At 49.8% G+C, this 16,170-nt stretch overlaps 1 protein-coding gene across 1 annotated transcript; it reads right to left on the reverse strand.

Annotated features, from left to right (window-relative positions):
* Positions 1-9,786: 9,786 nt before the first annotated feature.
* Positions 9,787-15,696, reverse strand: FGF19 (fibroblast growth factor 19). The gene is made up of 3 exons (XM_014346846.4): positions 15,215-15,696; positions 14,850-14,953; positions 9,787-11,125 (listed from the first exon to the last, which is right to left on the reverse strand). The coding sequence occupies exons 1-3, from the start codon at positions 15,444-15,446 to the stop codon at positions 10,811-10,813; spliced, it is 651 nt and encodes a 216-aa protein (XP_014202332.2). The 5' UTR covers positions 15,447-15,696; the 3' UTR covers positions 9,787-10,810.
* Between the last annotated feature and the right edge of the window lie 474 nt (positions 15,697-16,170).

Here is a 16,170-nt window from a genome sequence, read left to right on the forward strand (position 1 = left end):
CCAGGCCTAGAAGGTTCACCAGGTTGTGACACAGTCATTGCAACCTCTTCCACGTGGCTTGGTAGAGAAAGAGAGAGTGTGAAGAATTCACAATTGGTTTTTGGTTCCCTGTTTACATAGACATTTCAAACATACCCAAGTGTAGATAGTGTAAACAGACCCCCATATACCAATACCCAGCCTCAGCAAGGATCAATATTTCACTGTTCTTGTTCCAACAATGACCTCATTCCCCACGCCCACCATTTTTGCTGAGTCATTTCACCTGTACATACTTCAGTGCATATCTAACAGATACAGAGTTTTTTTACATAACCATAATACATGATCCCACCTAGCCAATTAACAATATAATTCAGTTTCCAGACCATTTCCATTTGTTTCAACAGTTAAAAACTGTCTTTTTAAAGTTTTTTTTTTTTTAACAGCCTCACTCATAAGACTTCATTTAACTTTAATCACCTTTCAAAGGTAATATCTTCAAGCACAGTCATACTCTGAGGTGTACTAGAGGTCAAGTTTTTAACATGTGAGTTTTGGGGACACAATTCAGTCGTGTGTGTATACACACACACACACACACACACGGTTTTGGAAAAAACAAACTCAAACTGAAGAAAAAGGTTATAGTAAAAGTTCTCCTTCCTACCCTGTCTCCAGTCCTCTAATTCCTGTCCCCAGAAGCACCCACAGTTTTATCGTTTTCTGTACTTGCTTCCAGAGAGGTTATCTGCATATATAAGCATACATATGTATATGCCTTTTTTTTTTCTTTTTTTTTTTTGAGATGGGGCCTCACTCTGTCACCCAGACTGGAATGCAGTGGCACTGTCATAGCTCACTGTAGCCTTGAACTCCTGGACTCAAGGAATCCTCCCACTTCACTTCCCAAGAAGCTAGAACTACAGGCATGCGCCACCACACCTGGCTGATATTTACATTTTTTGTAGAGATGACATCTCGCTATATTGCCCAGGCTGGTCTCAAACTCCTGGCCTCAAGTGATCCTCCCATCTCAGCTTCCCAAAATGGTACACACCCTTTTAAATGACAAATTATATTACATTATAGATGGTGTCCTGAATTTACTTCTTCTACTCCACAATATACCTTCAATAACAAACCAACTGTGAAATTGCCAAGACTCAATATAACAAAGGTTTGTTTATCCACTGTTCTCCTCCAAGTCCAGCACAGGTCAGTGGAGGCTCTGCTCCATGTGGTCATGCAGGGACCCAAGCCTAGAAGGTTCGCCAGGTTGTGACACAGTCACTGCAACCTCTTCCACATGGCTTGGTAGAGAAAGAGGGAGTGTGAAGAATCCACATTTGGCTTTTGGTTTTCTTTTCAGTTTCTATTATAGACATTTCAAACATACCCAAGTGTAGGTAGTGTAAACAGACCCCCATATACCAATACCCAGCCTCAGCAAGGATCAATATTTCACTGTTCTTGTTCCAACAATGACCTCATTCCCCACCCCCACCTTTTCTTGCTGAATCATTTCACCTGCAGATACTTCAGTGCATATCTAACAGATACAGATTTTTTACGTAACCATAATACATGATCCCCCTAGCAAATTAACGATATAATTCAGTACCCAGACCATTTCCATTTATTTCAATAGTTAAAAACTGTCTTTTTAAAGTTTTTTTTTAACAGCCTCACCCATATGACCTCATTTAACCTTAATCAACTCTTCAAAGGTCATATCTCCAAGTACAGTCATACTTTGAGGTGCACTGGAGGTTTTTTTTTTTTTGAGACGGAGTTTCACTCTTGTTGCCCAGGCTGGAGTGCAATGGCGGGATTTTAGCTTACTGCAACGTCTGCCTCCTGGGTTCAAGTGGTTCTCCTGCCTCAGCCTCCCAAGCAGCTGGGATTACAGGCATGCGCCATTATGCCGGGTTAATTTTTTTGTATTTAGTAGAGACAGGCTTTTACCATGTTAGTCAGGGTGGTCTCGAACTTCTGACCTTATGTGATCCACCTGCCTTGGCCTCCCAAAGTGCTGGGATTACAGACATGAGCCACAGTGCCTGGCTAAGTTTTTAACATATGAGTTTTGGGGCCACAATTCAGTCATTTATGTGTGTGTATACACACCTATACACACACACACACACACACATATGGTTTTTGAAAAAAGAAATTCATACTGAAGAAAAGGGTTACAACTAAGAGAGAAGGTTTTGCACCTATTTTGTTGAGCTGAAAACCAAACAAGGCCCATGTGTTCAGTTGCTGGCTCTGTCTCCTGGGTCTCTTTATTTTCGACTTCAGTGATGAGACTGCACAGGAGGAGAGTGGCTCAGAGAGGACACGAAGGGGAAACCTGAACTGTGAGAGGTTTACAGGGAAGAATGAAAGTGGGTGACGCTTTGCCTTAAGCCATAAATGAAGGCAAGGGAGATCAAGCAGGCAGTCTTGACGTTAGCGGGGAAGTGAAAAAGAAGATGGAAGAAAGAAAGGAAGGGCCAGGGAGGAAAGGAAGGTGGGAGGGACAGTGGGTAGGATGGGGTAGAAGGAAGGTATCAACTTTCACACATCATTATCAAGAACAAGGAAAATTTCAACTTTAGTGTGAATAAACAATCATCGACAAATGCGGAGATTAATGAGATGACAGAATGATTAATAAATTGTTGGATAAGGGTTTTAAAGCAGCCATCATAAAAATGCTTCAACTGCAATTATGAATTCCCTTGAAACAAATGAATGCATTAAAAATCTCAGCTGTCAGCCAGGCACGGTGGCTCACACCTGTAATCCCAGCACTTTGTGAGGCTGAGGCAGGTGGATCACTTGAGCTCAGGAGTCCGAGATCAGCCTGGGCAGAATAGTGAGACCCTGTCTCTACAAAAAATACAAAAATTAGCCAGGCATAGTGGCATGTGCCTGTAGTTCCAGCTACTCGTACTAGAGAGGCTGAGGTGGGAGGATAACTTGAGCCCAGGAGGCAGAGGTTGCAGTGAGCTGTGATCAGCCACTGCACTCCAGCCTGGGTGACAGAGCTAGGCCCTATCTCAAAAAAAAAAAAATCTTAGCTGTGAAAACTGATCTTACAAACTGGATTATTCTTGTCATACCCAACTAAACAAAGTCCAGAAGCCCGGGGGGAAAAGCACTCCTGATACGTAACAGTATTTCAAAAATGTAATTCTCTGCAAGCCTGGTTGCTGAAACTGCCTGCTGTAACCTGAAATCAGTTTTACCCAATAGTTGCTGATGCAACCTGCTGCAACCCTAAGACTAGGTTTACTCACCGCCCTCGCTCACCAATCAGAGCTTGCCAGCTCCCCAAAACCTCCTTCATGCCAATGAACTTTCTTGAAGAGCAATAGGTAATATTTCTCCTTTTTACAAAACCTTTAACCTTCCCTTTGTTTTCTGGACATATTGAAGACTCCCTAGTCTGTATGTGTGCCACAAATTGCAATTCTTTCTTCCTAAATAAAATGTTTTAATTTCAGAGATTTGTCTCTATGTTTTACTGGATTTTGACACAGCAAAGAAATGGAAGTTATGGAAAAGAACCAAATGGAGAATTTAGGATTGAAAAATACAGCCAGGCATGGTGGCCCATGCCTGTAATCCCAGCACTTTGGGAGGCTGAGGTGGGTGGATCATGAGGTCAGGAGATCAAGACCATCCTGGCCAACATGGTAAAACCCTGTCTCTACTAAAAATACAACAATTAGCCGGGCATGGTGGTGTGCACCTGTAGTCCCAGCTACTCGGGAGGCTGAGGCAGAAGAATCGCTTGAATCTGGGAGGTGGAGGTTGCAGTGAGCCGAGATCGTGGCACTGCACTCCAGCCTGGTGACAAAGCAAGACTCCGTCTCAAAAACAACGACAATCACACACACACACACAAAACCCAATAACAATAACAACAACAAAACCTTTCTGGATGGGCTCAACAGTCAAGTAGAGATGAGGGGGATGAAGTCAGTGAACTTGAGAACAGAGTGATCAAAAAAAACGCAGCTGTGCAGAAGTTGTGGTAATGAACCACAGGGAGAAAGCAGACCAGAAAGAAAATGAGCAGTCCCAGGGCCTGTGGAACAACAGCAAAACAGTGAAAATTCCTATCATGGGAGTCTCAGAAGGAGAAGATAGAAGAGTGGGGCTGAAAAAGTAGCCAGAAAAACAGAGGCTGAAAACTTACCCAATTTGGTGAAAGACATAAACCTACAAATTCAAGAAGCTGAACCAACCCCAAATAGGAACAAAACAAAGAAATACATGGCAAGACACATCATAGTTAAACTTATGAAAACTTAAGACAAACTCTCAAAAATGCTCAGAGAGAAATGACCCTTTACTCATAGGGAACACCAGTTGGAACAACAGTGGATTTCTCATTGGAAATCATGGAAGCTAGAGGAAGTGGCACATCTTTCAAATACTTAGAAAGCAGGGAAGGGGGAAGAACTTTCCGAAAACATCCTTCAGGGTTGAAGAGAAAATTCAGATATTCTCAGATGAAGGAAAACTAAGAGAATTTGTTGCTAGCGAACTTATTGTTTAAAAAATGGTTGAAGGGGGCCGGGCATGGTGGCTCACGCCTGTAATCCCAGCACTCTGGGAGGCCGAGGGAGGTGGATCACGAGGTCAGGAGTTCAAGACCAGCCTGGCCAAGATAGTGAAACCTCATCTGTACAAAAAAAAATACAAAAATTAGCCAAGCGCAGTGGCAGGCACTTGTAATCCCAGCTACTCAGGAGGCTGAGGCAGGACAATCGCTTGAACCCAGGGAGCGGAGGTTGCAGTGAACTGAGATCACGCCTTCGCACTCCAGCTTGAAGGGTTGGGTGCAGTGGCTCATGCCTGCAATCCCAGTACTTTGGGAGGTCAAGGTGGAAGGGTCGCTTGATTCCAGGAGTTCAAGACCAGCTTGGGAAACATCGGGAAATCTCATCTCTGAACAAAATTAGCCAGGCATGGTAGTGTGTGCCTATGGCCCCAGCTACTCTGGAGGATAATGTGGGAGGATCTTTTGAGCCCAGGAATGCAGAGGCTGCAGTGAGCTGAGATTGTGCCACTGCACTCCAGCCTGGGTGACACAGTGAGACTCCATCTTAAAAAAAAAGAAAAAGAAAAGAAAAGAAAATGTTCAAAGGAAGTTCTCTAAATAAGCTTTGAAGTTCAGAAAGGAAAGAGGAATATCGGACTGATTAAAAATAGGGGTAAAAATACGAGATTGTCCTTCTTACGCATTTTAACAATCATCTTTGATGCCTGACACCAAAAATCATGGCATCTGATGTGGTGCCCAATATATGCAGAGGAAAGACTTAATGATAATTTAAAAGTGGAGGAGAAAGAGACCTAAGTAAAGGTAACGCTCTTGCATTTCACTCAAAATGTTGAGCTGTTGATAGCCTCAGACCATGGTGCGTTATGCAGGCAGTCATGTATGTACACAACCATGCAATGCTAACGATGGGGATACGTCCTCAGAAATGCATCACTGGGTGATTTCACCATTGTGCAAACATTATAGAGTGTGCTCGCACAACCCTAGATGGTGTCGCCTGCTGCACACCTGGGCTATGTGGTACAGCTGATTGCTCCTAGGCTATACACCTGCACAGCACGGTACTGCTCTGAACACTGCAGGCAAAGGTTGCACAATGGTAAGTATTTGTGTATCTAACATATCTAAAAACATAGAAAAGGCATAGTAAAATATGGAGTTTTAATGTTATGGGACCACCATTGTATATGTGGTCCACCGTTAACTGAAACATCATTACGGGGCGCATGGCTGTATTGTAAAACTCAGTGTCTGTCTGTCTGTCTCTCTTTCTTTGCCTCTAGTGGCAAAAGGTACACCTTCTCTCCTCGCTCCCCTAATTGAGGTTCCTTTTTGGTCACCTTGACAGTGGGGGAGGGAGTATGAGACTAAGGCAGGCAGGATGCTGTCTCATGTCCTCCATAACTGAATGGACAATTTCTGCATCTGGGTGGCCCTGCCCCACCCACTCCCTCTCCTCTTTGGTCTTGTAGAACATTTTTGGCTGTCATTTCCCAATCCAAAGAGGGAAGGTCGCCCAGTGGATAGTGAACTGTAGGAACCTAGGGGAATACCTGTGCCGTGGGTTTTCCTCTGGGGAAGTGTCTCTCCCCTTCTTAGTCCTAGCATCCCACGAGGGCTGATTTTTCCCCGGGCTACAGAAGGGGACACAGCCCAGCTGGTCAGAGCCTCCTGTGCCTAGTTGGGACGAACAAGGGACACAGGAAGGATCCCTGAGACCCAGTCTGGGGCTCTTGCTGGAGTTGTTGGTAAGAGAAGAGAATTGTCCATCATCTCGGCTGAGGCTGCTGGGGCCATCTTGTCACTACAAAGGGAAAAGATGCTTGAAAATGGACAGACAGACAGACAATGCCTGGTGTGGTGCCGGTTCCCAGGTCCCGCATGCCTAAAGCCTGGCACCTCCTGGCCTTCTCAGTAAAGGTGAGCCAATAAGTTCCCTTGTTTTTCCTACCTCAAGTCAGTTTGAGTTGTGTTTTCTGTCACCTGTGACCACAAGAGTCCTAATGCCGGGGTGTTGGGTTCCAGCCCCCTCCTTGGTTAAGAGGCCTTTCCCAGCCCCTGGGCACTTTGCCAGAATCCCCAGGAGTCAACAGGCCTTGAGGCGATGAAAAGGTTCTCGCTTTACAGATAGAGAAACAGGCCCGAAGAAAGAGTGGGATTCACTCAAGGCCTCCCTGCCCCTGGGATCTTTTGAATTCCATTTTGGAGTCTCACCAGCAGAGAGTCTTGTTCAACGGAAACAGTTTTTTGCTCCAGTCTTCTCTCATTTTTAACTCCATGTCCGTGGTGTGGGCCTAAAGCTGGGCTTGCCAGACAAAACACAGGACACCCGATTTGATTTGAATTTGAGATCAGCAATGAATAACTTTTTAGTATACATATGTTCCAAATATTGCATGGGACACATTCCTACTGAAGAAATGCATTGCTCACCTGAAATTCAAATGTAGCTCAGATGCTGTATTTTTATGTATTTGGCAACGCTATCTAAAGCAGGGAGAGGGGATGCAGGAAGAGGGCAAGGCTACCTCTTTATGAGGAGCAGGGGAAGAGTCGGGGTAGGGTGGGTGCTAAGATGCAGCCTCAGAAAAATAATCTTCCCCATCTCCTGCCAGAATGCCCGCGTCACCCACGGTCTGTCATCAGGGTTTTGCAGCTGCCAGGTCAGTAAAAATGTGGCCTGGAGAGCAAACATATTAACCATCAACAGTCTAGTGTGAATTAGTTTACGCACATTTACTTGTTATCCTCAGCTGTGCAGAAGGGAGAAGACTCCAGAGAGGGAGGTGCTGATAAGCCTCTTTCTTCATTTTCTCCCTGAAGTGCTGGTCTTCAGAGCACAAAGGATGGAATTTGAACTGGTTCCCTGCACACTAGAACCACAGGGGAGCTTTTTTTTTTTTTTTTTTTTTTTTTTTTTTTTTTTTTTTTTTTTTTTGAGAAGGAGTCTTGCTCTGCCGCCCCGGCTGGAGTGCAGTGGTGCAATCTTGGCTCACTGCAAGCTCTGCCTCCCGGGTTCATGCCATTCTCCCGCCTCAGCCTCCCGAGTAGCTGGGACCACAGGCGCCTGCCACCATGCCCGGCTAATTTTTTGTATTTTTAGTAGAGATGGGGTTTCACTGTGTTAGCCTGGATGTTCTCAATCTCCTGACCTCGTGATTCACCCACCTTGGCCTCCCAAAGTGCTGGGATTATAGGTGTGAGCCACCACGCCCGGCCCACAGGGGAGCTTTTAAAAAATCCCAGTGTCCAGACCACACCCATTCCCATTAAATCACAATCTCAGCTGGGCACGGTGGCTCATACCTATAATCTCAGCACTTTGGGAGGTTAAGGCAGGAGGACCTCTGGAGCCCAAGAGATCGAGACCAGCCTGTGCAACATAGCAAGACCCCATTGCTACAAATGAAAAAAAAAAAAAAAAAAAAAGCTGGGCATGGGTCTGTGGTCCCAGCTACTTGAGAGGCTGAGGCAGCAGGATCCCTTGAGCCCAGGAGGTCAAGACTGCAGTGATCAGTGATTGTGCACTGTACTCCAGCCTGGATGACAGAGTGAGACTGTCTAAAAAAAAAGAAAAAGAAAGAAAGAAAGAAAGAAAGACAAAAAACTCAGAATCTCCATGAGTGGTTTCCAGCTATCATCTTTTTTTCAATGTGCAGCCAAATTTGAGATCCAGTGGACATAATAGCTCAGGACACATGGTTCTATCCTTGGTGAGGTTTGCTGTGGATAGGCAGCCGGCTCTGTGCCAGGAATCCCGCAGACATCATTTCACTGGATTTCTGTATAGCCCTACCATGCAGACCCTGTTAACCTCATGTCCGCAGAAGGATGCAGGCTCAGAGGGGTGATGTGACTTACTCAAGGTCACACAGCAATCAAAGGGCCCTGCCCACAGCCCCTGAGCTGCCTCCAGGCTGTGTGGCTCCAGGAGAGTGCCTTTCCTGTCTGGCCCCTGCCACGGGTAGAGAAGGCTGTGTCCACAAGCATCATCCAGCCCTGCCTGTCAGCTCTCTAATCAGCATGGTTACATGACAAGGACACCAAAGAGTGAGAGAAGCATCTTGATTGGCAGATGGAGACAGGGAACGCCCCAAGGGTTAACTCTAGATGTCCTGGGCTTGTCATCAGTAAGAATGACAAGTGGAGGTCCCTTTTACTGGAGAGCAGGGAGGCTTCACCTGAAATAGCCTTCGTAGACTTGAACAATTACATTACCCCCCTCGCTGCCAACGTAAGCACCTGGGAACTACTGCCCTGAGTGACCCAACCCTCCTCCCTGACTCCCTCCACCATCCCTAATCCCTGGCAAATGCTCACTTGGAATCATGTTTCATGCACACGTTGGTGTCCGGTTGCACCTGCTCCTCCTTGCACTCAGGATGTGGCCCACATCTGGTCACCCTGACCGCTAATTCTTGCCTTCCCAGCCTGCCTTGCAGCTGGGGCTGGCCTGGTCCTGTGATGCAAACCTGGTTCTTAGGATGTAGCCGGAATTTGCTGAAAGGTTCTAAGGAAGTTTTGGCTTTCTTGATGAGAGAGGCCCAGCCCGAAATGATTCCCTCTCCCTGAGTACAGGGCGCTCAGCTGAAGTCACAGCAGCCCTGGTGAGACGAGGCCCCAGCAGGACAGGGACACCAAGGGAATCACACAGGGCACAGCCCAGGCATCGCTGGGTCATTGGGTCCCTCTGGATTTGTGGCTGGACAAAAAGAAATCCTATTTGCTCCGGTCAGTGGTCTTCCGTTAAGGGTGATCTTGCCTCCTAAGAACACGCAACAACTTCTGGAGGTATTTTGGTTGTCACAACTTGAGGGTTTCTACAGGCATCTAATGGTGGGGGGTGGGGGGGGGGTGCTGCTAAACGCAGGAACGTCTTTCCCCAAGGAAGAGTGCTGAGGGCGAGAGGCCCTCACTTAGGCCGCTGTTCCTTGGTGTTTCTGTTTCCTGCAGCCAAAAACACTCCTGGCAGAGAGGCCGCCCTAACCACTGAGATTGCTAGAGAGAAGGTGGACTGAGGAAGCCAAGTCCCTAGGCATGAGGAAAGGGCAGGACAGCAGGGCCCAAACCAGCCTCCACCACTAGAGCTGGCTGGCCCAAACCCGCTAACTTCCCACCCGAGCTTTTGGTGTCCAGGGCAGACACACCGAGGGTTTCCTCCCGTGGACGGTGCTGCCCCCCACCAGCCCCTTCCCCACCCTCCCTAACATTCTAGGCAGATAATAGAATGCACCTTTTGATACAAACAAACTCCATTTTAATATACAAAACAAACCTCACTTACATACATAAATATAATTTGGGGGCATAAATAATGTAAGAAAATAAGAGATGTACATATCAAAATAAATTACTCATAAATATCATGTTGGAAAACCAAGTGCTGGGGAAAGGGTTCTAGGTCTTCCCCCGCTGCTTCCACACAGCAAGTTATTGACAAGACTTGGGGTCTTCAAATCTTTTCTTTTCCTGATTTTTGAACAAGAAGTGCAGGTTGACATAAGGTGGGGGGCCTGGGAGGCCCCAATCCATGGGGAGGCATGTGAGGTGGGCAGAGGGCTGATGGACTGGGGGATGGAAGCAGGTGACACCGGGACAGCAAGTTATTCTCAGGACAGCATCCATGACAGAACTGGCCTGAGGGGGAATTCTCAAGTTGTCCCAGGGCTGGAGTGGGGCTCCAGGCTTCCCCTACTCCTGAAGCCTGGTGGGCCATGCCTGCTCCAGTCAGTTCTGGCCTGGAGGGATTTGGGAAGGGCAAATGGTCCCTGGAAGTAGAGATATAGATCAATTCCCACATGGGGTTGAGTGAAATTTACCTGCTGTTTTACAGAGTGGATCACCTGTTCCTGAAATTAAAACCACTGCCTGTCTTCTGGCTGCTTCTGGGGAAGTGATGAGAAAAAATTAGAGAATTTCAGCTTGACATAAGAATTTTTCCAAAGGAAGTGAGTTCCCCATTGATGGAGGTATTCAAGCAGGACTGAGACAGCGCAGCAGCTTGTCCAGCAACCTCGAGGGAGCAGAATGGGGGCCCAGGCAGCAGCTGGGCAAGCTACAGGCTTACAATGTTATGATCAGACAAGTCTATTGGCTAGAAACTGGCACTGCCAATGGAAAACTCTGAATATGTACAACTTCTAGATGTTTCTTCCTAAAGCTAAACAGAACGTGGACTCAGGACTGTTCTTGTAGAAGCACGGCCCCCACGCTGCAGGTACCACAGCCCCTGGCAGCAGTGAAGAGGCCCGGGCATGGCCTCAGTTACTTCTCAAAGCTGGGACTCCTCACGGCCTCCAGTCCGGTGACAAGCCCAAATGGGTCCATGCTGTCGGTCTCCAGGGGCGAAGAGAACATGTCAGATTCCAAGTGGCCCCTGAGGTCCTCAGGCTCCTCTGGGACCATGGGCAGCATGGGCAGGAAATGAGAGAGTGGAAGAAAGCCTCTGTTCTTGTACAGCTGCCGCTGTTTGGCACTGCTCAGGGAGACCGGGAGGCGGTGCTTCTCGGATCGGTACACATTGTAGCCATCTGGGCGGATCTCCTCCTCGAAAGCACAGTCTTCCTCCGAGTACTGAAGCTGCAGAGAAAACAGGCAGCTCTGAGCAATCCACAGTGGACAGGGAACACGGGTCCACATGGACGTTTGTGCTACAGACTGTCCCTGGTGGCCACCAGCAGTGACCTTCCACATGAGCATCACTTGCATGTTTTATACATACTTCCTGATGTACACACTGTACGTGTAAGTATATATAAAATATACCTTTATATATGTAAGTATATATAATATATAATGTACTTTAAGGCCAGGCACAGTAGGTCACACCTGTAGTCCCAGCACTTTGGGAGGCCCAGAGCAGATGGATCACCTGAATCCAGGAGTTTGAGACCAGCCTGGGCAACATGGTAAAATTCCATCTTGACAAAAAGTACAAACATTAGCAGGTCATGGAGGTGGGCGCCTGTAGGCCCAGCTATTCGGGAGGCTGAGAGGTGGGAGGATGGGTTGAGGCTGGGTAGTCAAGGCTGCACTGAGCAATGATCATGCCACTGTACTCTAGTCTGGGTGATAGAGCAAGACCCTGTCTCAACAAAAAAAAAAAAAAAAAAAAAAAACCCACAACTATATATATACACAGAGAACACACACACATATATAAATGTACTGTAAGTGTAAGCATATATAATATGTATATTATGTTAATATATAACCCATTAATAAATTAAATATACATTTATATACCTTTATAAATTATAATCTTTATATAGATATACACGCACACAGACAAAACTGAGGTTTATTATTTCATATATGTATATTTTATGTATATACTTAATACTACATATACACTCTATATAGACCCAAATAATTTCCACTAAATTACCTCACTTTTTCGAGAGCCTTGTCCTAAGCAATAATATCCATCAACCCACAGGAATGCCGTCCGTGTTTCCCTCACCCTTTACATTACAGACATAACTCCTGGCATTTAAAAAGTTCCTGGGTATTTCATTGGCACTTTGGGAAACACTGATAAACTGGGTTGTCATCTTAGGATAGGTCTTTTAAATACATTGCGTGTGATCCGATCTGGGTCCCAGATGAAAGCATCTGTTCCCCACCTATCTCAGAAATCACTGTGTGCCTTTATCATTCTAAGGCCTTCTGGTCTGCAGCAGTTCTGAGAACCATCAGCCCCGCTGTCTCCTCCATTCAGTCACCAAGGGCCTTCCAGGCAGGCTGCCAGGAGGCAGATCTCAGCAGCCCCTCCCCCAGGCCAGGCCAGGCCAGGCCAGGCCAGGCCAGGCCAGGCCGGCGCCCAACTGGTGGCCGGAAATGTGTGCTGAGGGAAGCCTAGTCTTAGAACATTCATAGTCCACGGGGTTGAGAGGTGCCAGTGGGCAAGTGCCATCCCACACCGGTGTCATTACCCCTTGGCGACCCAGGACAGGCGCAGGCGGGAGCCGGAAGGGCTGGGCAGTAAACACACTGCAGGACGGCCTCAGTCAGGTTCCTGCCTAAGTCTGCAAAGGTCACTGAACTGCAGGTGGGTGACAAGGTACCTGTGCTAATAAGCTCCTGATAAGAGGCTCATTGCAGCAACCCAGGCTCCTGCCGAGCCCACGGATGGCTGGGACAAAGCATCGGACAGCAAGCGTGATTTCTCCCAAACTCCCAAAAATGCCAAATGATCAATAAACAAGGAACACAAAACCGAATGATTGGAGGACCTTCTTCTATTTACTTGGCTTGTCCTTTGGGAGAAATTAGTATCACTTTCTCCATACAGAAAATGAAATGACTTCAAGTTTCTAGAAGAATGTGGCATTTTTATTTAAGAAAGAGGCCAGGCGAGGTGGCTCATGCCTGTAATCCCAGCACTTTGGGCGGCTGAGGCAGGCAGATCGTGATGTCAGGAGTTCGAGGCCAGCCTGGCCAGGATGGTGAAACCTCATCTCTACTAAAAATACAAAAAAACTAGCTGGTCATGGTGGCACGGTGCCCGTAGTCCCAGCTACTTGGGAGCTGAGGCAGGAGAATTGCTTGAACCCCGCAGGTGGAGGTTGCAGTGAGCCAAGATCATACCACTGTACTCCAGCCTGGGCGACAGAGCAAGCGAGACTCCGTCTCAAAAAAAAAAAAAAAAAAAAAAAAAAAAAAAAAAAAAAAAAAAGAAAAAGATCCTCAATTTCTGTTAGACCATGCACAGGGGATCAAGAGGCACAAAGGGGACTGGGCGCGGTGGCTCACACCTCTAATCCCAAAGCACTTTGGGAGGCCGAGACAGCCGGATCACTTGAGGTCGGGAGTTCAAGACCAGCCTGGCCAACATGGTGAAACCCCATCTCTACCCAAAATACAAAAGGTAGCTGGGCGTGGTGGTGGGTACCTGTAATCCCAGCTCCATGGGAGGCTGAGGTAGCAGAAACGCTTGAACCTGGGAGGCACAGGTTGCAGTGAGCCGAGATCTGGCCACTGCATTCCAGCCTGGGCGACAGAGCAAGACTCTGCCAAAAAAAAAAAAAAAAAAAAGGCATAGAGGGATTTCAGGTGACCCAACCCCCAATTTGGGCAGAATGGCGGGTTAGGTTGACGTCCCCTGCTGGCCTCCCATCATTAGGAACCCCCACACCCCCCGCCATAGTAAATGTCAAAATTAAAGTTGCAAGGGTGGGTTTGGAGCGGCTCTGGGTGGGAGTCAGCGTCCAGCGTGCCGACCACCCCCTTTCCCTGCAGTCCTCTCACGCAGGACTCCGCCATAAAACCTGAAACAGGCGCTCTGAGTACACGGAGCACGGCAGAGGCACCGAGCAATTTTGAGACTCTAAAATGCTTTGTCCCGCTGTTCACAAAGGAGCTGGTTGGGCCGGAGGCGGCCCCGCCTCTGCATCCTTTCTGGGGTGGGGGCCCCGGGCAGGCGCGGCCACCCCCGCCCTGGCCCCTGCTCCGCCAGGGAGTCCGGGGCTGCGTGTGAGGCCTGCGCGGGCCGAGACCTCACACAGCCTCCTCTGCGCGCGGGGCCGCGGGAGGGGCGCGGGTTCGTTCCTTTGAACTCCCAGCCTTTGTTCCCCGCCACCAGAGCCCCAGCGCTCGTACACTTCCGGCCCCGGGACCTCTGCGGTTACCTGGGCCTTCCCTGCCAGCCCCCACCCCCTGCCCCCACCAGAAAGCGTTTACAGGACAGGTGAGGCCCGCAGGAGGAAAAGCACTCCCCTGGCGCAACATGACTCCAGCGCATCTGCGTCTAAGCCACACCATGCTCCTGGTAGATTAAAAATTAATTCTAAAAAAAAAATCTCTCCTATCCCAAATGCACTGTTTTCTGCCTTGCTTGACAATTGATTTGTTTTTAAAGGAAAGTTATGAGTAGATCCTCTTTTTTCTTTCCCATTCTTTTTTTCTTCTTTTATACTGGAGGGAGGGAAACGGAGGCGAGGACCACACACACGCAGGCAGAGGCTGAAAAGGCCCGAGGTGGGTTTTCCTGTTTAATATCAAAGGAGGCCGAATAATGGGTTTCCTCGGTCCGGCTAGGCCGGCCTTTGACTCAATTGGAAATGCAAAGGCAGCTTTTGCCTATTCTCTGGCTGCTGGCTGAGACCCTAAATTTCCGTAGGAAATCGTCGGACGTGCACTTAATCGGTCTTTGCAATCTTTCCCTCGAAGTTGCACGCGGGTCTGGGCGGAGGAGGCGAGGAAACCCTGGATTCGAACCAGCGCCTTTCTCTCCTTCAGGCCTCCGCCCGGGGACAGGCGCCGGTCCCCCGCCCCGGCGCATCCGCCCCGAGGGGACACTTACCAGCCCCTGCATCTTGCCGTCGGCGCCCATGCACAGGTACCGCACGCTGTGCACGCCCTTGATGGCCACGGTCCGCAGAGCGACTGCCTTGATCTCCAGCAAACCTAGGCGCAGGGGAAGCGAGAAGCTGCAGCAGGGACCGCTGGGCCCGCACCACGTGGGTGCGGTCGGTCCACGAGCCTGTGCTTCTCCCTAGCGTCCCGCGCTGTTTGGGGACTAAGGGAGGGATCCTAACGTCCAGGTGCCAAAACCTGGGGTTCCCAGGAGTTGAGGGGTCCGCAGGAGCCTAAGGGTGGCAAAGGAAGGAAGGGCGCTGGGGTGGGGTGCGCGCGGCGGGGCGGGCGGGGGTGCTGGCGAGAACTCACTGTGCGCGCTCTGGCCCCGCGCGCAGTCCACGACGCCGTCGGCACGGATGCGCAGGAAGCAGCTGGAGAGCCCGTGGGGGCCGGAGGTGTACAGGTGCCGCAGGCGGATGGGGTCGCCCCAGCCGTAGTGCACGTGGGGCCCCGCGTCCGAGAAGGCGAGGGGGCGCCCGGCCACGGCCAGCCAGAGGCCGGCCAGGATCCAGACGTGGACCACCACACACCCGCTCCGCATGGCACCTCCCTGGGGCTCTCGGCGCAGCTCCGGCGATGGGGGTGCGGGAGGCTGGGCGGCGACCGGGATGCGCTGCGGGGCTGTGGTGCCGGGTTGGGGTGGTCGTGGCCCTAGATCCTGGACGCAGCGCTCCTGCTCTGACGGCGCGGCGGCTCCGGGCCGACAGCCTTATATAGTAGCGCCTTACGGGCCCCACGGGTAGGTGCCCAAGACACCCGAGCATTTCTTATCGGGATTGCATCAAGCCTCCGCCCCCCGCACACACCCACTCACACCCCGCCTCCGGCCCCAGCCCCAGCCCCCTCCCCGGGCCCGGGCAGGCAGGCGGCGGCTTCTTGTCCCAGCCGGGGTGACCCCGCCCAGGCCGTTCGGATCTGCGGGAGGAGGAGGCCTCGCTTAGCGGCCGGGTTTCGGGGAACTCCTCCCCACCGCCCAGCGGCCCCGAGGTTCTTGGCTGGGAGAGTTTGACTTTGTAAAGCAATCGACAACTGGGGCCCTTCCCCCAGGCCTCAGGCTCCCAGTGGATGCACTCGGCGTGGGGCACTAGCGGGGGCGGGGTCAGGAACCCCGGGGCCAGAGGTTGGGGGGCACCGAGTTTTGCCCCCTTCACCCTCTGTCGGGAAAAGCCCCACCTCGGCCTTAGTGCCCTTCCCCTTAAAAGCCCACTCGCACTCCCTCCCCCGACTTTCGCAGCCGCGCACATCTGACGTCAAAGCCGTCCCGT

This window comes from Pan paniscus, chromosome 9, assembly GCF_029289425.2.
Source record: "Pan paniscus chromosome 9, NHGRI_mPanPan1-v2.0_pri, whole genome shotgun sequence".
In the NCBI taxonomy this organism is placed as follows: Eukaryota; Metazoa; Chordata; class Mammalia; order Primates; family Hominidae; genus Pan; species Pan paniscus.

Coding starts and splice junctions, on each gene's coding strand:
- FGF19 (XM_014346846.4), bottom strand. CDS start 15,446: ATGCGGAGCGGGTGTGTGGTGGTCCACGTCTGGATCCTGGCCGGCCTC. Junction 14,954..15,214: donor GCGGGGCCAGAGCGCGCACA/GTGAGTTCTCGC, acceptor CCCTGCGCCTAG/GTTTGCTGGAGATCAAGGCA. Junction 11,126..14,849: donor ACGGCAAGATGCAGGGGCTG/GTAAGTGTCCCC, acceptor TTTTCTCTGCAG/CTTCAGTACTCGGAGGAAGA.